Here is a 24832-nt window from a genome sequence, read left to right on the forward strand (position 1 = left end):
GGGTGTAATGGGGTATGGGTATTAGGGTGTAATGGGGTATGGGTATTAGGGTGTAAGGGGGTATGGGTATTAGGGTGTAATGGGGTATGGGTATTAGGGTGTAATGGGGTATGGGTATTAGGGTGTAAAGGGGTATGGGTATTAGGGTGTAATGGGGTATGGGTATTAGGGTGTAATGGGGTATGGGTATTAGGGTGTAAGGGGGTATGGGTATTAGGGTGTAATGGGGTATGGTATTAGGGTGTAGGGGTATGGGTATTAGGGTGTAAAGGGGTATGGGTATTAGGGTGTAAGGGGGTATGGGTATTAGGGTGTAAGGGGGTATGGTATTAGGGTGTAATGGGGGTATGGTATTAGGGTGTAAGGGGGTATGGGTATTAGGGTGTAAGGGGTATGGGTATTAGGTGTGTAAATGGGGTATGGGTATTAGGGTGTAATGGGGTATGGGTATTAGGGTGTAATGGGGTAAGGGGGTATGGGTATATAGGTATTAGGGGGTAAGTGTATTAGGGGGTAAGGAGTAATGGGTATTAGGGGAAAGGAGGTAGGGGGTTGGGGTATTTGGGGGTAGGGTGTAAGGGGGTAGGGGTATTAGGGGGTAAGGGGGTATGGGTATTAGGGGGTATGGGTATTAGGGGGTATGGGTATTAGGGGGTACGGGGGTATGGGTATTAGGGGGTATGGGTATTAGGGGGTAAGGGGGTATGGGTATTAGGGGGTACGGGTATTAGGGTGTAGGGGTATTAGGGGGTAAGGGTGTAGAGAAGACATTCAGTGTATAGAGGGTGACTGGCTCACAGCTCTGTGACATCAGCGTGAGTTCGGCCAATAGGAATGACACTGGGGTAGATGTTGATTGGCTGGAGATAAGACAGGAAGTCTTTGATCTGAAAACAGGAAGAAGAGAAGAGTATCACACACAGAGACAGACAGACACAGACAGACACAGACAGACACAGACAGACAGACAGACGGGCAGACGGGCAGACAGACAGACAGACAGACAGACGGGCAGACAGACAGACAGACAGACAGACAGACAGACAGACAGACAGAAACAGGTGTCTCACCTCTGAGTAGGATGAGTGGAAGGAAAAGCAGGCAGGCAGACAGACAGACAGACAGGTGTCTCACCTCTGAGTAGGATGAGTGGAAGGAAAAGCAGACAGGCAGACAGGTGTCTCACCTCTGAGTAGGATGAGTGGAAGGAAAAGCAGACAGGCAGACAGACAGACAGGTGTCTCACCTCTGAGTAGGATGAGTGGAAGGAAAAGCAGACAGGCAGACAGGTGTCTCACCTCTGAGTAGGATGAGTGGAAGGAAAAGCAGACAGGCAGACAGACAGACAGGTGTCTCACCTCTGAGTAGGATGAGTGGAAGGAAAAGCAGACAGGCAGGCAGACAGACAGACAGGCAGACAGACAGACGGGCAGACAGGCAGACAGACAGACGGGCAGACAGACGGGCAGACAGGCAGACAGACAGACAGGCAGGCAGACAGACAGGCAGACAGAAACAGGTGTCTCACCTCTGAGTAGGATGAGTGGAAGGAAAAGCAGACAGACAGACAGGCAGACAGACAGGTGTCTCACCTCTGAGTAGGATGAGTGGAAGGAAAAGCAGACAGACAGACAGGCAGACAGACAGGTGTCTCACCTCCGAGTAGGATGAGTGGAAGGAAAAGCAGACAGACAGACAGGCAGACAGACAGGTGTCTCACCTCTGAGTAGGATGAGTGGAAGGAAAAGCAGACAGACAGACAGGTGTCTCACCTCTGAGTAGGATGAGTGGAAGGAAAAGCAGACAGACAGACAGGCAGACAGACAGGTGTCTCACCTCTGAGTAGGATGAGTGGAAGGAAAAGCAGACAGACAGACAGACAGGTGTCTCACTGAGTAGGATGAGTGGAAGGAAAAGCAGACAGACAGACAGGCAGACAGACAGGTGTCTCACCTCTGAGTAGGATGAGTGGAAGGAAAAGCAGACAGACAGACAGGCAGACAGACAGGTGTCTCACCTCTGAGTAGGATGAGTGGAAGGAAAAGCAGACAGACAGACAGACAGGTGTCTCACCTCTGAGTAGGATGAGTGGAAGGAAAAGCAGACAGACAGACAGACAGACAGACAGACAGGTGTCTCACCTCTGAGTAGGATGAGTGGAAGGAAAAGCAGGCAGGCAGACAGACAGGCAGACAGACAGACAGACAGACAGGTGTCTCACCTCAGAGTAGGATGAGTGGAAGGAAAAGCAGGCAGGCAGACAGGTGTCTCACCTCTGAGTAGGATGAGTGGAAGGAAAAGCAGGCAGGCAGACAGACAGGCAGACAGACAGACAGACAGGTGTCTCACCTCAGAGTAGGATGAGTGGAAGGAAAAGCAGGCAGACAGACAGGCAGACAGACAGGTGTCTCACCTCTGAGTAGGATGAGTGGAAGGAAAAGCAGACAGACAGACAGGCAGACAGACAGGTGTCTCACCTCTGAGTAGGATGAGTGGAAGGAAAAGCAGGCTCTGTAGGAACTGGCGCCTGTCCTGAAAACATTACACATCTGTGTAAGATAATGTGAGTGTGTGTTTCTCTCTGAGTGTGTGTGTGTGTGTTTCTCTGAGTGTGAGTGTGTTTCTCTGAGTGTGTGTGTGTGTTTCTCTGAGTGTGTGTGTGTGTGTTTCTCTGAGTGTGAGTGTGTTTCTCTGAGTGTGTGTGTGTGTTTCTCTGAGTGTGAGTGTGTTTCTCTGAGTGTGTGTGTGTGTTTCTCTGAGTGTGTGTGTGTTTCTCTGAGTGTGTGTGTGTTTCTCTGAGTGTGAGTGTGTGTGTGTGTTTCTCTCTGAGTGTGAGTGTGTGTGTGTGTTTCTCTCTGAGTGTGAGTGTGTTTCTCTGAGTGTGTGTGTGTGTGTTTCTCTGAGTGTGAGTGTGTTTCTCTGAGTGTGTGTGTGTTTCTCTGAGTGTGTGTGTGTTTCTCTGAGTGTGTGTGTGTTTCTCTGAGTGTGAGTGTGTGTGTGTGTTTCTCTGAGTGTGAGTGTGTGTGTGTTTCTCTGAGTGTGAGTGTGTGTGTGTTTCTCTGAGTGTGAGTGTGTTTCTCTGAGTGTGTGTGTGTTTCTCTGAGTGTGAGTGTGAGTGTGTTTCTCTGAGTGTGAGTGTGTTTCTCTGAGTGTGAGTGTGTTTCTCTGAGTGTGAGTGTGTGTGTGTTTCTCTGAGTGTGAGTGTGTGTGTGTGTTTCTCTGAGTGTGAGTGTGTGTGTGTGTTTCTCTGAGTGTGTGTGTGTTTCTCTGAGTGTGAGTGTGTTTCTCTGAGTGTGAGTGTGTTTCTCTGAGTGTGTGTGTGTTTCTCTGAGTGTGAGTGTGTTTCTCTGAGTGTGAGTGTGTTTCTCTGAGTGTGAGTGTGTTTCTCTGAGTGTGAGTGTGTGTGTGTTTCTCTGAGTGTGAGTGTGTGTGTGTGTTTCTCTGAGTGTGAGTGTGTGTGTGTGTTTCTCTGAGTGTGTGTGTGTTTCTCTGAGTGTGTGTGTGTTTCTCTGAGTGTGAGTGTGTTTCTCTGAGTGTGAGTGTGTTTCTCTGAGTGTGAGTGTGTTTCTCTGAGTGTGAGTGTGTGTGTGTGTGTGTGTGTTTCTCTGAGTGTGAGTGTGTGTTTCTCTGAGTGTGAGTGTGTGTTTCTCTGAGTGTGAGTGTGTTTCTCTGAGTGTGAGTGTGTTTCTCTGAGTGTGTGTGTGTTTCTCTGAGTGTGTGTGTGTTTCTCTGAGTGTGTGTGTGTGTACCTGACGATAACCTCGGTCCTCTGTGTTCTCTCTCCAAACCATATCGTGGAGGGTTTGATACTGATGATCTTTAGAGGAGTTCCATCTGATGCAGAGGAGCCACACGGCAGTCTGCTGCCACGCACAAACTCCTCCTCCTACACAACAACATGTTTCTATTGGTTAGGACTCCTCCTCCTACACAACAACATGTTTCTATTGGTTAGGACTCCTCCTCCTACACAACAACATGTTTCTATTGGTTAGGGGTTGCTAAGAGAAAGGGGGCGTGTAGCAGCGTTACCTTGGGGTGACGGCAGGCATGGATCTGAGTGGCTCGATCCGTGGTCACATGACTCAGAATCTCTGGCATCTTCTTAAACATGTCCAGGCTCTTGACATGAATCTACAACACACCACGGGACAGTTGAGCTAACTAAGGCTAATGCGATTAGCATGAGGTTGTAAGTAACAAGAACGTTCCCAGGACATAGACATATCTGATATTGGCAGAAAGCTTAAATTCTTGTTCATCTAACTGCACTGTCCATTTTACAGTAGCTATTACAGTGTAAGAATACCATGCTATTGTTTGAGGAGAGTGAACAATTATGAACTTAAAGATATTAATAAACAAATTAGGCACATTTGGGCAGTCTTGATACAACATTTTGAACAGAAATACAATGGTTCATTGGATCAGTCTAAAACTTTGCACATACACTGCTGCCATCTAGTGGCCAAAATCTAAATAATAATAATACATGATGGCCTTTCTCTTGCATTTGAAAGATGATGGTGCAAAAAAAGTTTTTTTCTTCTTCTTTGTATTATCTTTTATCAGATCTATTGTGTTATATTCTCCTACATTCATTTCACATTTCCACAAACTTCAAAGTGTTTCCTTTCAAATGGTACCAAGAATATGCATATCCCTGCTTCAGGTCCTGAACTACAGACAGTTAGATTTGGGTCATTTTAGGCGGAAATTGAAAAAAGGGGCGGATCCTTAAGAGGTAAGTGTTGGTCACCTACCTGTGTGTGAAACTCGTTCCCCAGGTTAGTGAAGAGGTATTCATATCCGTATGCAGCTTTACAGTTCAGCCACACTGTATGGTACACACTCCTACTGATCCAGTCCTGTACCAGCCCCCGGATAGCATGTAGACACGTCTCCTACACTCACACACACACACACTGTATGGTACACACTCCTACTGATCCAGTCCTGTACCAGCCCCCGGATAGCATGTAGACACGTCTCCTACACACACACACACACACACTGTATGGTACACACTCCTACTGATCCAGTCCTGTACCAGCCCCCGGATAGCATGTAGACACGTCTCCTACACACACACACACACACACACACACACACACACACACACACACACACACACACACACTGTATGGTACACACTCCTACTGATCCAGTCCTGTACCAGCCCCCGGATAGCATGTAGACACGTCTCCTACACACACACACACACACACTGTATGGTACACACTCCTACTGATCCAGTCCTGTACCAGCCCCCGGATAGCATGTAGACACGTCTCCTACACTCACACACACACACACTGTATGGTACACACTCCTACTGATCCAGTCCTGTACCAGCCCCCGGATAGCATGTAGACACGTCTCCTACACACACACACACACACACACACACACACACACACACACACACACACACACACACACACACTGTATGGTACACACTCCTACTGATCCAGTCCTGTACCAGCCCCCGGATAGCATGTAGACACGTCTCCTACACACACACACACACACACTGTATGGTACACACTCCTACTGATCCAGTCCTGTACCAGCCCCCGGATAGCATGTAGACACGTCTCCTACACACACACACACACACACTGTATGGTACACACTCCTACTGATCCAGTCCTGTACCAGCCCCCGGATAGCATGTAGACACGTCTCCTACACACACACACACACACACACACACACACACACTGTATGGTACACACTCCTACTGATCCAGTCCTGTACCAGCCCCCGGATAGCATGTAGACACGTCTCCTACACACACACACACACACACACTGTATGGTACACACTCCTACTGATCCAGTCCTGTACCAGCCCCCGGATAGCATGTAGACACGTCTCCTACACACACACACACACTCCTACTGACCCAGCCCTGTACCAGCCCCCGGATAGCATGTAGACAGGTCTCCTACACACACACACACACTCCTACTGACCCAGTCCTGTACCAGCCCCCGGATAGCATGTAGACACGTCTCCCACACACACACTCTGTAGCTCGCTCGCTCTCTAGCTCGCTCGCTCTCTAGCTCTCTCTCTCTCTAGCTCTCTCTCTCTCTAGCTCTCTCTCTCTCTAGCTCTCTCTCTCTCTAGCTCTCTCTCTCTCTAGCTCTCTCTCTCTCTAGCTCTCTCTAGCTCTCTCTCTCTCTCTCTAGCTCTCTCTCTCTCTCTCTAGCTCTCTCTCTCTCTAGCTCTCTCTCTCTCTCTCTCTCTCTCTCTAGCTCTCTCTCTCTCTCTAGCTCTCTCTCTCTCTAGCTCTCTCTCTGTAGCGCTCTCAGAATCCCACACACTCACCCTGCTGGGGATCTGGTAAAAGCGAGGGTCGTAAAAGGTGGAGTCCAGATACACACTCTTGATGTCTTTCACCCTGAAACAACACAGCACACGGTCTGGCATTGGAACTGAGGACCACTGTATATTGTCTAGGTTGTACTTGGTGTGTGCTGGTAAGGGTGACTGTATATTGTCTAGGTTGTACTTGGTGTGTGCTGTTAGGGCTCGGATGACAGTTTATTAAAGACGAGGAGGTTTAATGACGCTGATTAATAATATGGGCATAGAACATCACAGTGGATTATGGTCAACTTTTCCAAATGTAGATGTTCCAATCAGCGGTTTGTATGGATGGAGGCCTGGAGATGTGGAGGCCTGGAGATGTGGAGGCCTGGAGATGTGGAGGCCTGGAGATGTAGAGGCCTGGAGATGTAGAGGCCTGGAGATGTAGAGGCCTGGAGATGTAGAGGCCTGGAGATGTAGAGGCCTGGAGATGTAGAGGCCTGGAGATGCTAAACATGTTAATTAACGGTTAATTACCGTGAGACCGGCAGTCTTGACCGCAACAGCCCTATATGGGCACATATTGTGAGTCTTCAGCATCATCAAACCATCTCCACTATAATCCACTGTCTTGTCATCTGGGCCCATGTTGTGAGTCTTCAGCATCATCAAACCATCTCCACTATAATCCACTGTCTTGTCATCTGGGCACATGTTGTGAGTCTTCAGCATCATCAAACCATCTCCACTATAATCCACTGTCTTGTCATCTGGGCCCATGTTGTGAGTCTTCAGCATCATCAAACCATCTCCACTATAATCCACTGTCTTGTCATCTGGGCCCATGTTGTGAGTCTTCAGCATCATCAAACCATCTCAACCATTAAACACTAAACTATTCAAAATCAAATACAAATTCACTACAATTGTAGGCTAACTCTGAATTTGTTTAATTTAGACTATACCAGTTACGTACCCAAGACATCTTAAATCTGTTTTAATGTTTTTCTGCTATGTATTGTATCACAGCACAATCATTCTTTTCCCCCTTGACTTTGACATTTTGTTATGTTACAGCCTTATTCTAAAATTGAGGAAGTTTTTTCCCCTCATCAATCTACACACAATACCCCATAATGACATCACAATACCCCATAATGACATCACAATACCCCATAATGACATCACAATACCCCATAATGACATCACAATACAATTTTTTGTTGTTGAAATATCACATTTACATAAGTATTCAGACCCTTTACTCAGTACTTTGTTGAAGTACCTTTGGCAGCGATTACAGCCTCACGTCTTCTTGGGTATGACGCTACAAGTTTGGCACACCTGTATTTGGGGAGTTTCTCCCATTCTTCTCTGCAGATCCTCTCAAGCTCTGTCAGGTTGGATGGGGAGCGTCGCTGCACAGCTATTTTCAGGTCTCTCCAGAGATGTCCGATCGGGTTAAATTCCCGGGCTCTGGCTGGGCCACTCGAGGACATCCAGAGACTTGTCCCGAAGTCACTCCTGCGATGTCTTGGCTGTGTGCTTAGGTTCATTGTCCTGTTGGAAGGTGAACCTTCGTCCCAGTCTGAGGTCCTGAGTGCTCTGAAGCAGGTTTTCATCAAGGATCTCTGTCTTTGCTCCGTTCGTCTTTACCTTGATCCTGACTCCCTGCCACTGAAAAACATCCCCACAGCATGATTCTGCCACGACCATGCCTCACCGTAGGGATGGTGACAGGTTTCCTCCAGACGTGACACTTGGCATTCAGGCCAAAGAATTCAATCTTGTTTCTCATGGTCTGAGAATCCTTTAGGTGCCTTTTGGCAAATTCCAAGCGGGCTGTCATGTGCCTTTTACTGAGGAGTGGCTTCCGTCTGGCCACTCTACCATAAAGGCCTGATTGGTGGAGTGCTGCAGAGAAGGTTTTCCTTCTGGAAGGTTCTCCCATCTCCACAGAGGAACTCTGGAGCTCTGTCAGAGTAACCATCGGGTTCTTGGTCACCACCCTGACCAAGGTCCTTTTCCCTGATTTGGCCGGGCAGCCAGCTTTAGGAAGAGTCTTGGTGGTTCCAAACTTCTTTCATTTAAGAATGATGGAGACCAATGTGTTCTTGGGGATCTTCAATACTGCAGGCATTTTTTGGTACCCTTCCCCAGATCTGTGCCTCGACACAATCCTGTCTCGGAGCTCTACGGAAGATTCCTTCAACCTCATGGCTTGGTTTTTGCTCTACCTGTCAACTGTGGAACCTTACATAGACAGGTGTGTGCCTTTCCAAATCGTGGACTCCAATCAAGTTGTAGAAACATCAAGGATGATCAATGGAAACAGGATGCACCTGAGCTCTACAGTATTTTGAGTCTCAGAGCAAAGGGTCTGAATACTTATGTAAATATGGTATTTGTTTACTTTTAATACATTTGCTAAAATTAACAAAACTTTTCGCTTTGTCATTATGGGGTATTGTGTATCGATTAATGAGAGAAAATGTATCTATCCATTTTATAATGTAACAAAATGTGGAAAAACAAAATGTGGAAAAAGTGAAGGGGGCCTGAATACTTTCCTCAGGCACTGTGTTGGCCCCTGAAACAGGTCCTATGCCCTAGATTCAGAGTTATTTGAAACAGGTCCTATGCCCAATTTGTTTTTCACCTTTATTTAACCAGGTAGGCCAGTTGAGAACAAGTTGTCATTTACAACTGCGACCTGGTCAAGATAAAGCAAAATAGTGCCACACAAACAACAACACAGAATTACACATGGAATAAACAAACATAAACAAACGTACAGTCAATAACACAATAGAAAAAAAATCTATATATAGTGTGTGCAAATGAGGTAAGATTAGGGAGGTAGGGCAATAACTAGGCCGTAGTAATTACAATTTAGCAATTAAACACTGGAGTGATAGATGTGCAAGTAGAGATACTGGGGTGCAAAGGAGCAAAAAAAAATTACAATATGGGATGAGGTAGTTGGGTGGGCTATTTACAGATGGGCTACGTACAGGTGCAGTGATCTGTGAGCTGCTCTGACAGCTGGTGCTTAAAGTAAGTGAGGGAGATATGAGTCTCCAGCTTCAGTGACTTTTGCAATTCGTTCCAGTCATTGGCAGCAGAGAACTGGAAAGAAAGGCAGCCAAAGAGGTGTTGGCTTTGGGGGTGACCAGTGAGATATACCTGCTGGAGCGCGTGCTACAGGTGGGTGCTGCTATGGTGACCAGTGAGCTGAGACAAGGCGGGGCTTTACCTAGCAAAGACTTATAGATGACCTGGGGCCAGTGGGTTTGGCGACGAATATGAAGCAAGGGCCAGCCGACTAGAGCATACAGGTCGCAGTGGTGGGTGGTATAAGGTGATTTGGTAACAAAACGGATGGCACTGTGATAGACCGCATCCAGTTTGCTGAGTAGAGTGTTGGAAGCTATTTTGTAGATGACATCGCCAAAGTCGAGGATCGGTAGGATAGTCAGTTTTACTAGGGTAAGTTTAGCGGCGTGAGTGAAGGAGGCTTTGTTGCGAAATAGAAAACCGATTCTAGATTTAATTTTGGATTGGAGATGTTTAATGTGAGTCTGGAAGGAGAGTTTACCATCTAGCCAGACACCTAGGTTTTGTAGTTGTCCACATATTCTAGGTCAGAATCGTCCAGGGTGGTGATGCTTCATATTCATCGCCAGACCCATTGGCTCCAGGTCATCTATAAGTCTATGCTACGTAAAAGCTCCACCTTATCTCAGCTCACTGGTCACGATAACAACACCCACCTGTAGCACACGTTCCAGCAGGTATATCTGACTGATCATCACCAAAGCCAACACCTCCTTTGGCCGCCTTTCCTTCCAGTTCTCTGCTGCCAGTGACTGGAGCGAATTGCAAAAATCGCTGAAGATGGAGACTTATTTCCCTCACCAACTTTAAACATCAACTATCTGAGCAGCTAACCGATCACTGCAGCTGTACATAGTCCATCTGTAAATAGCCCACCCAATCTACCTACCTCATCCCCATATTGTTTTTATTTACTTTTCTGCTCTTTTGCACACCAGTATCACTACTTACACATCATCTGCTCATTTATCACTCCAGTGTTAATCTGCTAAATTGTAATTCTTCGCTCCTATGGCCTATTTATTGCCTTAACTCCTCATGCCTTTTGCACACACTGTATTTGGACTTTCTTTTTCTACTGTGTCATTGACTTGTTTATTGTTTATTCCATGTAACTCTGTGTTGTTGTTTGTGTCACACTGCTTTGCTTTATCTTGGCCAGGTTGCAGTTGTAAATGAGAACTTGTTCTCAACTAGCTTACCTGGTTAAATAAAGGTGAAATGAAAACCTGTAGGTAGTATATATGTGTGTGTACCTGCTCCCAGAGTGGAGGAGTTCTATGCGGGAGGAGTCTCCCTTCGCCAGTCGGAAGTCTCCTGTGTACAACACCGTACCCTGGGCCCCCTCTACCAAGAACCTACACACACACACAAGGGTTGGGAGATATCCAGATGTTGATACCTTCATATCGTTCCTGTACCATAACAGGGTATACGCTACCAATGAATTCATTTATATATATCAGTACCAGTAAAGAGTTTAGACACAACTAATCATTCAAGGCTTTTTCACATTGTAGAATAATAGTGAAGACATCAAAACTATGAAATAACACATATGGAATCATGTAGTAACCAAAAAAGTGTTCAATTATATTTGAGATTCTTCAAAGTAGCCACCCTTTGCCTTGATGACAGCATTGCACACTCTTGGCATTCTCTCAACCAGCTTCATGAGGTAGTCACCTGGAATCCATTTCAATTAACAGGTGTGCCTTGTTAAAAGTTAATTAATGTATTTGAGCCAATAAGTTGTGTTGTGAAAAGGTAGGGGTGGTATACAGAAGATAGCCCTATTTGGTAAAAGACCGAGTCCATATTAGGGCAAGAACATTTCAAATGAGCAAAGAGAAACGATGGACATTACTTTAAGACATGAAGGTCAGTCAATCCAGAAAATGTAAAGAACTTTGAACATTTTTCAAGTGCAGTCACAAAAACCATCAAGTGCTATGATGAAACTGGCTCTCATGAGGACCTCCACAGGAAAGGAAGACCCAGAGTTACCTCTGCTCAGAGGATAAGTTCATTGTAGTTAACTGCACCTCAGATTGCAGCCCAAATAAATGCTTCACAGAGTTCAAGTAACAGACATCTCAACATCAACTGTTCAGAGGAGACTATGTGATAAAAAAATAAAAAATAATCTCACTGTCATTTAACTAGGCAAGTCAGTTAATAACACTTCTTTGGGATAGGGGGTGGTATTTTGACGTCCGGATGAAAAGCGTGCCCAAAGTAAACTGCCTGCTACTCAGGCCCAGAAGCTAGGATATGCATATAATTGGTAGATTTGGATAGAAAACACTCTAAAGTTTCTAAAACTGTTAAAATAATGTCCGTGAATATAACAGAACTGAAATGGCAGGCAAAACCCAGAGGAAAAACCATCCACCCCCCCAAAAATTCATCCTACCACTGATTTCAATGGCTGGCACTTTTAAAATAGGGCGAAATCGTGCCCGATTGCAGTTCCTAGGGCTTCCACTAGATGTCAACAGTCTTTAGAAAGAGTTTTAGACTGGTTTTTGGAAAAATGAGCCAGAAATTGTAGTTTTTCTAGGTGGCTCCCATTTTGGCTTTAGTGTTTCCAAGCGCGTGACAGAGCGCGTCCTTTGCTATTTTTCTCCCGTAAAGACAATAACGATTCTCCGTCTTAAATTGTATCGTTTATTTGCGTATTAGGGTACCTAAGGATTGATTATAAACGTTGATTGACTTGTTTGGATAAGTTTATTGGTAACGTTTGGGATTCATTTTGTATGCATTTTGAAGGAGGGAAACCGAGTGGATTATTGACTGAAGCGCGCCAGGTAAACTGAGTTTTTATGGATATAAACAAGGACTTTATCGAACAAAAGGACCATTTGTAATGTAACTGGGACATTTTGGAGTGCCAACAGAAGATCTTCAAAGGTAAGGCATATATTATATCGCTATTTCTGACTTTCGTGTCGCAACTCCCTGGTTGAAAATGATATGTTATGCATGTGTGTGCTGGGCGCTGTCCTCAGATAATCGCATGGTTTGCTTTCGCCGTAAAGCCTTTTTGAAATCTGACACGATGGCTGGATTAACAACAAGTTAAGCTTTATTTTGATCTATTGCCTTGTGATTTCATGAAAGTTTAATATTTATAGTAATTTAATTTGAATTTCGCGCTCTGTAATTTCACCGGATGTTGGATGTTGTAAGTTAAGAACAACTTCTTATGTACAATGATGGCCTCCCGGGAACAGTGGGTTAACTGCCTTGTTCAGGGGAACAGTGGGTTAACTGCCTTGTTCAGGGGAACAGTGGGTTAACTGCCTCGTTCAGGGGAACAGTGGGTTAACTGCCTCGTTCAGGGGAACAGTGGGTTAACTGCCTCGTTCAGGGGAACAGTGGGTTAACTGCCTCGTTCAGGGGAACAGTGGGTTAACTGCCTTGTTCAGGGGAACAGTGGGTTAACTGCCTTGTTCAGGGGAACAGTGGGTTAACTGCCTTGTTCAGGGGAACAGCGGGTTAACTGCCTTGTTCAGGGGAACAGTGGGTTAACTGCCTTGTTCAGGGGCAGAACGACAGTGGGTTAACTGCCTTGTTCAGGGGAACAGTGGGTTAACTGCCTTGTTCAGGGGAACAGCGGGTTAACTGCCTTGTTCAGGGGAACAGCGGGTTAACTGCCTTGTTCAGGGGAACAGCGGGTTAACTGCCTTGTTCAGGGGAACAGCGGGTTAACTGCCTTGTTCAGGGGAACAGCGGGTTAACTGCCTTGTTCAGGGGAACAGCGGGTTAACTGCCTTGTTCAGGGGAACAGCGGGTTAACTGCCTTGTTCAGGGGAACAGCGGGTTAACTGCCTTGTTCAGGGGAACAGCGGGTTAACTGCCTTGTTCAGGGGAACAGCGGGTTAACTGCCTTGTTCAGGGGAACAGCGGGTTAACTGCCTTGTTCAGGGGAACAGCGGGTTAACTGCCTTGTTCAGGGGAACAGCGGGTTAACTGCCTTGTTCAGGGGAACAGCGGGTTAACTGCCTTGTTCAGGGGAACAGCGGGTTAACTGCCTTGTTCAGGGGAACAGCGGGTTAACTGCCTTGTTCAGGGGAACAGCGGGTTAACTGCCTTGTTCAGGGGAACAGCGGGTTAACTGCCTTGTTCAGGGGAACAGCGGGTTAACTGCCTTGTTCAGGGGCAGAACGACAGATTTTTACCTTGTCAGCTCGGTGATTCGATCCACCAACCTAGGCTACCTGCCGCCCCTACGCTCTAACCGCTAGGCTACCTGCCGCCCCTACGCTCTAACCGCTAGGCTACCTGCCGCCCCTACGCTCTAACCGCTAGGCTACCTGCCGCCCCTACGCTCTAACCGCTAGGCTACCTGCCGCCCCTACGCTCTAACCGCTAGGCTACCTGCCGCCCCTACGCTCTAACCGCTAGGCTACCTGCCGCCCCTACGCTCTAACCGCTAGGCTACCTGCCGCCCCTACGCTCTAACCGCTAGGCTACCCCCTACGCTCTAACCGCTAGGCTACCCCCTACGCTCTAACCGCTAGGCTACCCCCTACGCTCTAACCGCTAGGCTACTCCCTACGGCTACCCCCTACGCTCTAACCGCTAGGCTACCCCCTACGCTCTAACCGCTAGGCTACCCCCTACGCTCTAACCGCTAGGCTACCCCCTACGCTCTAACCGCTAGGCTACCCCCTACGCTCTAACCGCTAGGCTACCCCCTACGCTCTAACCGCTAGGCTACCCCCTACGCTCTAACCGCTAGGCTACCCCCTACGCTCTAACCGCTAGGCTACCCCCTACGCTCTAACCGCTAGGCTACCCCCTACGCTCTAACCGCTAGGCTACCCCCTACGCTCTAACCGCTAGGCTACCCCCTACGCTCTAACCGCTAGGCTACCCCCTACGCTCTAACCGCTAGGCTACCCCCTACGCTCTAACCGCTAGGCTACCCTCTACGCTCTAACCGCTAGGCTACCCTCTACGCTCTAACCGCTAGGCTACCCTCTACGCTCTAACCGCTAGGCTACCTGCCGCCCCTACGCTCTAACCGCTAGGCTACCTGCCGCCCCAACGCTATAACCGCTAGGCTACCTGCCGCCCCAACGCTATAACCGCTAGGCTACCCCCTACGCCCCAACGCTATAACCGCTAGGCTACCCCCTACGCTCTAACCGCTAGGCTACCCCCTACGCTCTAACCGCTAGGCTACCCCCTACGCTCTAACCGCTAGGCTACCCCCTACGCTCTAACCGCTAGGCTACCCCCTACGCTCTAACCGCTAGGCTACCCCCTACGCTCTAACCGCTAGGCTACCCCCTACGCTCTAACCGCTAGGCTACCCCCTACGCTCTAACCGCTAGGCTACCCCCTACGCTCTAACCGCTAGGCTACCCCCTACGCTCTAACCGCTAGGCTACCCCCTACGCTCTAACCGCTAGGCTACCCCCTACGCTCTAACCGCTAGGCTACCCCCTACGCTCTAACCGCTAGGCTACCCCCTACGCTCTAACCGCTAGGCTACCCCCTACGCTCTAACCGCTAGGCTACCCCCTACGCTCTAACCGCTAGGCTACCCCCTACGCTCTAACCGCTAGGCTACCCCCTACGCTCTAACCGCTAGGCTACCCCCTACGCTCTAACCGCTAGGCTACCCTCTACGCTCTAACCGCTAGGCTACCCTCTACGCTCTAACCGCTAGGCTACCCTCTACGCTCTAACCGCTAGGCTACCTGCCGCCCCTACGCTCTAACCGCTAGGCTACCTGCCGCCCCTACGCTCTAACCGCTAGGCTACCTGCCGCCCCTACGCTCTAACCGCTAGGCTACCTGCCGCCCCTACGCTCTTAACCACTAGGCTACCTGCCGCCCCTACGCTCTTAACCACTAGGCTACCTGCCGCCTCTACGCTCTTAACCACTAGGCTACCTGCCGCCTCTACGCTCTTAACCACTAGGCTACCTGCCGCCTCTACGCTCTTAACCACTAGGCTACCTGCCGCCTCTACGCTCTTAACCACTAGGCTACCTGCCGCCTCTACGCTCTTAACCACTAGGCTACCTGCCGCCTCTACGCTCTTAACCACTAGGCTACCTGCCGCCTCTACGCTCTTAACCACTAGGCTACCTGCCGCCTCTACGCTCTTAACCACTAGGCTACCTGCCGCCTCTACGCTCTAACCACTAGGCTACCTGCCGCCTCTACGCTCTAACCACTAGGCTACCTGCCGCCTCTACGCTCTAACCACTAGGCTACCTGCCGCCTCTACGCTCTTAACCACTAGGCTACCTGCCGCCTCTACGCTCTTAACCACTAGGCTACCTGCCGCCTCTACGCTCTTAACCACTAGGCTACCTGCCGCCTCTACGCTCTTAACCACTAGGCTACCTGCCGCCTCTACGCTCTTAACCACTAGGCTACCTGCCGCCTCTACGCTCTTAACCACTAGGCTACCTGCCGCCTCTACGCTCTTAACCACTAGGCTACCTGCCGCCTCTACGCTCTTAACCACTAGGCTACCTGCCGCCTCTACGCTCTTAACCACTAGGCTACCTGCCGCCTCTACGCTCTTAACCACTAGGCTACCTGCCGCCTCTACGCTCTTAACCACTAGGCTACCTGCCGCCTCTACGCTCTTAACCACTAGGCTACCTGCCGCCTCTACGCTCTTAACCACTAGGCTACCTGCCGCCTCTACGCTCTTAACCACTAGGCTACCTGCCGCCTCTACGCTCTTAACCACTAGGCTACCTGCCGCCTCTACGCTCTTAACCACTAGGCTACCTGCCGCCTCTACGCTCTTAACCACTAGGCTACCTGCCGCCTCTACGCTCTTAACCACTAGGCTACCTGCCGCCTCTACGCTCTTAACCACTAGGCTACCTGCCGCCTCTACGCTCTTAACCACTAGGCTACCTGCCGCCTCTACGCTCTTAACCACTAGGCTACCTGCCGCCTCTACGCTCTTAACCACTAGGCTACCTGCCGCCTCTACGCTCTTAACCACTAGGCTACCTGCCGCCCCTACGCTCTTAACCACTAGGCTACCTGCCGCCCCTACGCTCTTAACCACTAGGCTACCTGCCGCCCCTACGCTCTAACCACTAGGCTACCTGCCGCCCCTACGCTCTAACCACTAGGCTACCTGCCGCCCCTACGCTCTAACCACTAGGCTACCTGCCGCCCCTACGCTCTTAACCACTAGGCTACCTGCCGCCCCTACGCTCTTAACCACTAGGCTACCTGCCGCCCCTACGCTCTTAACCACTAGGCTACCTGCCGCCCCTACGCTCTTAACCACTAGGCTACCTGCCGCCCCTACGCTCTTAACCACTAGGCTACCTGCCGCCCCTACGCTCTTAACCACTAGGCTACCTGCCGCCTCTACGCTCTTAACCACTAGGCTACCTGCCGCCTCTACGCTCTTAACCACTAGGCTACCTGCCGCCTCTACGCTCTTAACCACTAGGCTACCTGCCGCCTCTACGCTCTTAACCACTAGGCTACCTGCCGCCTCTACGCTCTTAACCACTAGGCTACCTGCCGCCTCTACGCTCTTAACCACTAGGCTACCTGCCGCCTCTACGCTCTTAACCACTAGGCTACCTGCCGCCTCTACGCTCTTAACCACTAGGCTACCTGCCGCCTCTACGCTCTTAACCACTAGGCTACCTGCCGCCTCTACGCTCTTAACCACTAGGCTACCTGCCGCCTCTACGCTCTTAACCACTAGGCTACCTGCCGCCTCTACGCTCTTAACCACTAGGCTACCTGCCGCCTCTACGCTCTTAACCACTAGGCTACCTGCCGCCTCTACGCTCTTAACCACTAGGCTACCTGCCGCCTCTACGCTCTTAACCACTAGGCTACCTGCCGCCTCTACGCTCTTAACCACTAGGCTACCTGCCGCCTCTACGCTCTTAACCACTAGGCTACCTGCCGCCTCTACGCTCTTAACCACTAGGCTACCTGCCGCCTCTACGCTCTTAACCACTAGGCTACCTGCCGCCTCTACGCTCTTAACCACTAGGCTACCTGCCGCCTCTACGCTCTTAACCACTAGGCTACCTGCCGCCTCTACGCTCTTAACCACTAGGCTACCTGCCGCTCCGAATCAGGCCTTCATGGTTGATTTGCTGCAAAGAAACCACTACTAAAGGACACCAATAATAAGAAGAGACTTGCTTGGGCCAAGAAACACGAGCAATGGACATTAGACCGGTGGAAATCTGTCCTTTGATCTGATGAGTCCAAATTTGGTATTTTTGGTTCCAACCGTCGTGTCTTTGTGAGACGCAGAGTAGGTGAACGGATGATCTCTGCATGTGTGGTTCCCACCGTGAAGCATGGAGGAGGTGGTGTGATGGTGCTTTGCTGGTGACACTGTCTGTGATTTATTTAGAATTCAAGGCAAACCACAGCTTCTGCAGTGATACGCCATCCCATCTGGTTTGTGATTTATTTAGAATTCAAGGCACACTTAACCAGCATGGCAACCACAGCATTCTGCAGTGATACGCCATCCCATCTGGTCTGCGCTTAGGAGAATATAATTTGTTTTTCAACAGGACAATGACCCAACACACCTCCAGGCTGTGTAAGGGCTATTTGACCAAGAAGGAGAGTGATGGAGTGCTGCATCAGATGACCTGGCCTCCACAATCAACCGACCTCAACCCAATTGAGAGTTTGGGATGAGTTGGACTGCAGAGTGAAGCAAAAGCAGCCAACAAGTGCTCAGCATATGTGGGAACTCCTTCAAGACTGTTGGAGAAGCATTCCAGGTGAAGCTGGTTGAGAGAAGGCCAAGAGTGTGCAAAGCTGTCAAAGGCAAAGGGTGGCTACTTTGAAGAATCTAAAATATATTTTGATTTGTTGAACACTTTTTTGATTGTGTTATTTCATAGTTTTGATGTCTTCACTATTATTTTACAATGTATAAAATAGTAAAAATAAAGAAAAAAACCCTTGAATGAGTAGGTGTGTCCAAACTTTTGACTGGTACTAAAAAATGGTACTAATAAATATATATAACACAGTACCAGTTCTTGATACACACGGGAAACTGTTGAGTGTGAAAAACCCAGCAACGTTGCAGTTCTTGACGCAAACCGGTGCGCCTGTACACAAAACATTAGGAACACCTGCTCTTTCTATGACATAGACTGACCAGGTGAAAGCTATGATCCCTTATTGATGTCACCTGTTAATTCCACTTCAATCAGAGTAGATGAAGGGGAGGAGACAAGTTAAAGAAGGATGTTTGAGATAATTGAGACATGGATTGTGTCTGCGTGCCATTCAGAGGGTGAATGAGCAAGACAAGAGATTTAACTGCCTTTCAACGGCATATGGTAGTAAGCACCAGTTTGAGTCAAGAACTGCAACGTTGCTGGGTTTCTCACACTCAACAGTTTCCTGTGTGTATCAAGAATGGTCCACCACCCAAAGGACATCCAGCCAACTTGACACAGCTGTGGGAAGCATTGGGTCAGCTTCCCTGTGGAAAGCTTTCGACATCTTGCAGTGTCCACGCTCCAACGAATTGGGGGGGGAGGCAACTCAATATTAGGAAGGTGTTCTTATTGTTTGTACACCCCCCCCCCCCCCCCCTTTGCTTCTCACAGTTGTGTCAAGATGGCTGGATATCCCAGCAGCACTGCAGTTCTTGACAAACCGGTTTGCATGGCACCTACTACCATACCTTATTCAAAGGCACTTCAACATGTTGTCTTGCCCCTTCACCCTCTGAATGGCACACATACTCCATCCATGTCTCATTTGTCTCAAGGCTTAAAAATCCTTTGTTAACCTGTCTCCCCTTCATCTACACTGATTTGAAGTGGGTTTAACAAGTGACATCAATAAGGGATCATAGCTTTTACCTGTATTCACCTGGTCAGTCTGTCATGGAAAGAGCAGGTGTTCCTAATGTTTTCGGTTGGAGTCCCTACAAATTACTAGCGAATTCACATAGCGGACGCTAGCTAAATGCTAACAAGCACACAAACAAATTACTAGCGAATTCACATAGCGGACGCTAGCTAAATGCTAACAAGCACACATAAACAAATTGCAAGGACAGACAACTCAGCTCATAAAGTTATACAAGAATCTCAACAGGCTACTCAGTTTGCTGCACAAAACAAATATTACACAGCATTGATCCAGACATTTAGTATCTCTGCTGTAACCAAGAAGCTTGATGTTGCCATCTAACACTTAGCAAGTTATCAAACCAGATGCACAGCTGGAGCCCTGGATGGAGATCATTTAGTCAGTACATCTTAGCTAGGGAAATGATAGTTGTAAACAGTGGCGTAGCATGCACCCCCGTGAAAAGAATATCACACTGTCGGTACTTCTAAATAGCCCAGTACACAGTAGCTATATATGATATATTACCCAAGTCTAACACACACACAAGCTAAGTGATACGTCATATTACCACAAACACACAAGCTAGGTGATACGTCATATTACCACAAACACACAAGCTAGGTGATACGTCATATTACCACAAACACACAAGCTAGGTGATACGTCATATTACCACAAACACAAGCTAGGTGATACGTCATATTACCACAAACACAAGCTAGGTGATACGTCATATTACCACAAACACACAAGCTAGGTGATACGTCATATTACCACAAACACAAGCTAGGTGATACGTCATATTACCACAAACACAAGCTAGGTGATACGTCATATTACCACAAACACACAAGCTAGGTGATACGTCATATTACCACAAACACACAAGCTAGGTGATACGTCATATTACCACAAACACACAAGCTAGGTGATACCTCATTACCACAAACACAAGCTAGGTGATACGTCATATTACCACAAACACAAGCTAGGTGATACCTCATATTACCACAAACACAAGCTAGGTGATACCTCATTACCACAAACACAAGCTAGGTGATACCTCATATTACCACAAACACAAGCTAGGTGATACCTCATATTACCACAAACACAAGCTAGGTGATACCTCATATTACCACAAACACAAGCTAGGTGATACCTCATATTACCACAAACACAAGCTAGGTGATACCTCATTACCACAAACACAAGCTAGGTGATACGTCATTACCACAAACACAAGCTAGGTGATACGTCATATTACCACAAACACAAGCTAGGTGATACGTCATATTACCACAAACACAAGCTAGGTGATACGTCATATTACCACACACACAAGCTAGGTGATACCTCATTACCACAAACACAAGCTAGGTGATACCTCATATTACCACAAACACAAGCTAGGTGATACGTCATATTACCACACACACAAGCTAGGTGATACGTCATATTACCACAAACACAAGCTAGGTGATACGTCATATTACCACAAACACAAGCTAGGTGATACGTCATATTACCACACACACAAGCTAGGTGATACCTCATTACCACAAACACAAGCTAGGTGATACGTCATATTACCACAAACACACAAGCTAGGTGATACGTCATATTACCACAAACACAAGCTAGGTGATACGTCATATTACCACAAACACACAAGCTAGGTGATACGTCATATTACCACAAACACACAAGCTAGGTGATACGTCATATTACCACAAACACACAAGCTAGGTGATACGTCATATTACCACAAACACAAGCTAGGTGATACGTCATATTACCACAAACACAAGCTAGGTGATACGTCATATTACCACAAACACACAAGCTAGGTGATACGTCATATTACCACACACACAAGCTAGGTGATACCTCATTACCACAAACACAAGCTAGGTGATACGTCATATTACCACACACACAAGCTAGGTGATACGTCATATTACCACAAACACAAGCTAGGTGATACGTCATATTACCACAAACACAAGCTAGGTGATACGTCATATTACCACAAACACACAAGCTAGGTGATACGTCATATTACCACAAACACAAGCTAGGTGATACGTCATATTACCACAAACACAAGCTAGGTGATACGTCATATTACCACAAACACAAGCTAGGTGATACGTCATATTACCACAAACACAAGCTAGGTGATACCTCATTACCACAAACACAAGCTAGGTGATACCTCATTACCACAAACACAAGCTAGGTGATACGTCATATTACCACAAACACAAGCTAGGTGATACGTCATATTACCACAAACACAAGCTAGGTGATACATCATATTACCACAAACACAAGCTAGGTGATACGTGATATTACCACAAACACAAGCTAGGTGATACGTCATATTACCACAAACACACACATACACGCTCGCATGCAAACACAAACACACACACACACACACACAATACTCACATGACCGAGCCTGGACAGTGACCTGCAGGAAGCAGAGTCACCACAAGTTCTTCTCTCTGTAGACACACACACACACACACACACACACACACACACACACACACACACACACACACACACACACACACACACACACACACACACACACACACACACAATATCAGTCATCAAAGAGTCAGTCATATAGCAAACTAACAGCGATCAGCCCTTATATGACCCTATATGTGTTGTAATGATGAACCAGTGTCGTACCTCTCCTGAAGCCTCGTCTATTAAAGTAATTAGTGTGGGACTCTCCAGCTCCAAAGCAACCTAGACAAACAGAAGCACATCAAATTACACAAAACAAAGCTTACCTAGCAATACGTCCATAACTAGTGTTCAGTATTCAGAATGATTTTTGACAATTAACTACTTACTATGTGATCTTCCCAGAAGGCATATTTTGGATTGCTCAGCAACAGTTCCTTAGTTACAAATGAACAGTACAGTTTGACTGTCAGACTGGGACAAATGAACACAGACAGTACCGTTAGACCATCATTATCAGTTACCCATCCTTGTAGACGCTTGAAACGTTTCACTGAACTTTCAGACCATCAAAATAAAACGTTGTGAAATCACCTGAATTTCAACTTTCTTTTCAATAGAGGCCCCTTCAGTCCCTTCATGTGATCTGCAGAAAATACATGATGTAAGTAGCTAACGTTAGCTAGTTACATGTCCACTGTGTACCAATTAGAGCACATACTGACTAGTTATCTTTAGCTAGCTAACTGCTGTTTGGGCTCACCGTATCTCAAAGATTCTTTCTTTACCTTTATGACAGTGAGATAAAAAGTAAGCCCTTGCATGTAGATTCTCCCTGTCAAACCGGTCCAGCGACATGTTGGGATACTCCTTCATGCGACCCGCGAACGAACTCATTTTGACTGAGGATTAGCTCCAATACTTTCTAAACTCCCTCCCGCTCGTTGCCTGCTGCTAGGTGACAGGGCGGCGCATTTTGGTCGGGATACTTGAATAGCTAACGTTAGGTAAGCCACCTAGTGGATGGGAGCCAAAACAAAACGTTACCACTGCCAGCGTTGTATCTGAATTTTACCTGCTCACAATAACTACAACGTTGCTAGCATATATCTGTGCTACCAGTAGTCAATTACAAAAACAACACATTGTTAAAGAAGAAGAAGAAGAAGAAGAAGGAAGAAGGAAGAAGAAGAAGAAGAAGGAAGAAGGAAGAAGGAAGGAACATTTGGGTTGCTAGGCAACTAAAGACAAGCTACCTCATCATCAACTCTTGGGACTGTGAGTCTTGCCCGATACAGCTGTAAGTAACATGTGATATTAACTAATCAAATTGAGAAAAATGTATAGCTAGCTAGCCAGATTCAGTCTAATTTCGTAACTGTGACTTCTATATTATATCTACCATAGTAGCCTGATGCTAGTGCTAGCAAGTTGAATTCAAATATTGGCGTTAGCTAGCTAGCTACTGTACGTTTGGCGACGTTAGTGTCAACTGTGCAAATTCAATTTGATTGGTTTAAGAAATATGTAGATAAAATGTTTTCGGCAATAAGATGGTTAGTGTGTAAGAATTAAGAGAGCAGTTCTGCCTGCTCTCCCCTCTACACTTTCCTGTACCGAGACTGGCTATCTGACAAGTGACATGCAGAACCACCTGCTGCACCCATCTGCTCTCTATCCCCCAGGACAGGAGGACGGAGAGAAATAGAAAATCATCCATACCCTACTTCTGCCACCTAATTCATATTCAGGATGCCCCTCCCCATATAACCTACTATGTAATTGCCATTCTTTTTAAATTGTGTTTTATTGTTTATTTAGTTTTCCTTTATGTATTTCAGTGTCCATGACTGTCATGTCAGTATATAGAGATATTTGAACTTGTCTAACTGAGCCCACTATTTGCTCCTGTAGGTCACCTGTGGACATCCTCTCTGCAGCACAATGTCTTGTGCAGCCTACTTAGATGGCAACGCAACGCCAAAGTCCATGAGCAGAGCCAAACAATGGACTGACGAGGTGGAGAACTTATACAGATTCCAACAGGCAGGCTACAGAGATGAACTGGAATACAAACAAGTAAAGCAAGTTGACTTGGTAAACAACTTAAATGAATCCTTATCACTGGCTAAAAGCATCGCCACTGACAGTTGGTTCACTACTAGATGAATGTGTCACTATGGCATTGCTTCTTTGTCTTAGATCGACAGGTGGCCTGAGACTGGGTTTGTGAAGAAGCTTCAGCGTCGAGACAACACATTCTATTACTACAACAGAAAAAGAGAATGTGAAGACAGGGAAGTCCATAAAGTGAAGGTCTATGCATATTAAATCAGCAGTGTCCAGCAATCTCTTTTCCATTTTGAATATCTTTTGTCGTGTTTTTGAAGACGTCTGTAGGAAGGAAGGCAGCATCATCCCAGCTGTGGAATGTAGACCAGTTCACTGAATAAAGGGTGTGAGGCTGAAGCTGTCTGATGTGTGTGAACCTGTGAGGGGAGGTGTGGGTGTGTTATAAGGGTCCTTTTGATGAATGTTTTGTTTGTGGATCCAGATGAAGGATTGAACTGTGTGAGAGGGGATTATGGACTGGGGCTTTCACACCCTCATCATGTGATATTGTGACGTTAGTATGAGGACTGGGATTAGCATCAACAAAATAAAATACCTAAAGTCTGACCCCCTAACGGGGATATTCACATACCAGTACACTAACTATGATTCACACATACCAGTACACTAACTATGATTCACATATACCAGTACACTAACTATGATTCACATATACCAGTACACTAACTATGATTCACATACCAGTACACTAACTATGATTCACACATACCAGTACACTAACTATGATTCACATATACCAGTACACTAACTATGATTCACATATACCAGTACACTAACTATGATTCACATATACCAGTACACTAACTATGATTCACATACCAGTACACTAACTATGATTCACACATACCAGTACACTCACTATGATTCACATATACCAGTACACTCACTATGATTCACACATACCAGTACACTAA

At 47.0% G+C, this 24832-nt stretch overlaps 2 protein-coding genes across 2 annotated transcripts; one reads left to right on the plus strand and one right to left on the minus strand.

The window, feature by feature from the left end:
* Positions 1-742: 742 nt before the first annotated feature.
* LOC120039305 (protein artemis-like) lies at positions 743-22755 on the minus strand. Its single transcript, XM_038984761.1, has 12 exons — positions 22574-22755; positions 22380-22431; positions 22175-22259; positions 22008-22067; positions 21756-21811; positions 10692-10793; positions 6337-6409; positions 4764-4904; positions 4033-4134; positions 3750-3886; positions 2478-2532; positions 743-887 (listed from the first exon to the last, which is right to left on the minus strand). Exons 1-12 carry the CDS (start codon positions 22680-22682, stop codon positions 795-797), a joined length of 1065 nt encoding a protein of 354 aa, XP_038840689.1. The 5' UTR covers positions 22683-22755; the 3' UTR covers positions 743-794.
* A 231-nt stretch (positions 22756-22986) lies between these two features.
* On the plus strand, positions 22987-24238 carry meig1 (meiosis/spermiogenesis associated 1). Its single transcript, XM_038984747.1, has 3 exons — positions 22987-23085; positions 23700-23882; positions 23988-24238. Exons 2-3 carry the CDS (start codon positions 23730-23732, stop codon positions 24114-24116), a joined length of 282 nt encoding a protein of 93 aa, XP_038840675.1. The 5' UTR covers positions 22987-23085; positions 23700-23729; the 3' UTR covers positions 24117-24238.
* The last annotated feature ends 594 nt before the right edge of the window (positions 24239-24832 follow it).

This window comes from Salvelinus namaycush, unplaced genomic scaffold, assembly GCF_016432855.1.
Source record: "Salvelinus namaycush isolate Seneca unplaced genomic scaffold, SaNama_1.0 Scaffold263, whole genome shotgun sequence".
Taxonomy (NCBI): Eukaryota; Metazoa; Chordata; class Actinopteri; order Salmoniformes; family Salmonidae; genus Salvelinus; species Salvelinus namaycush.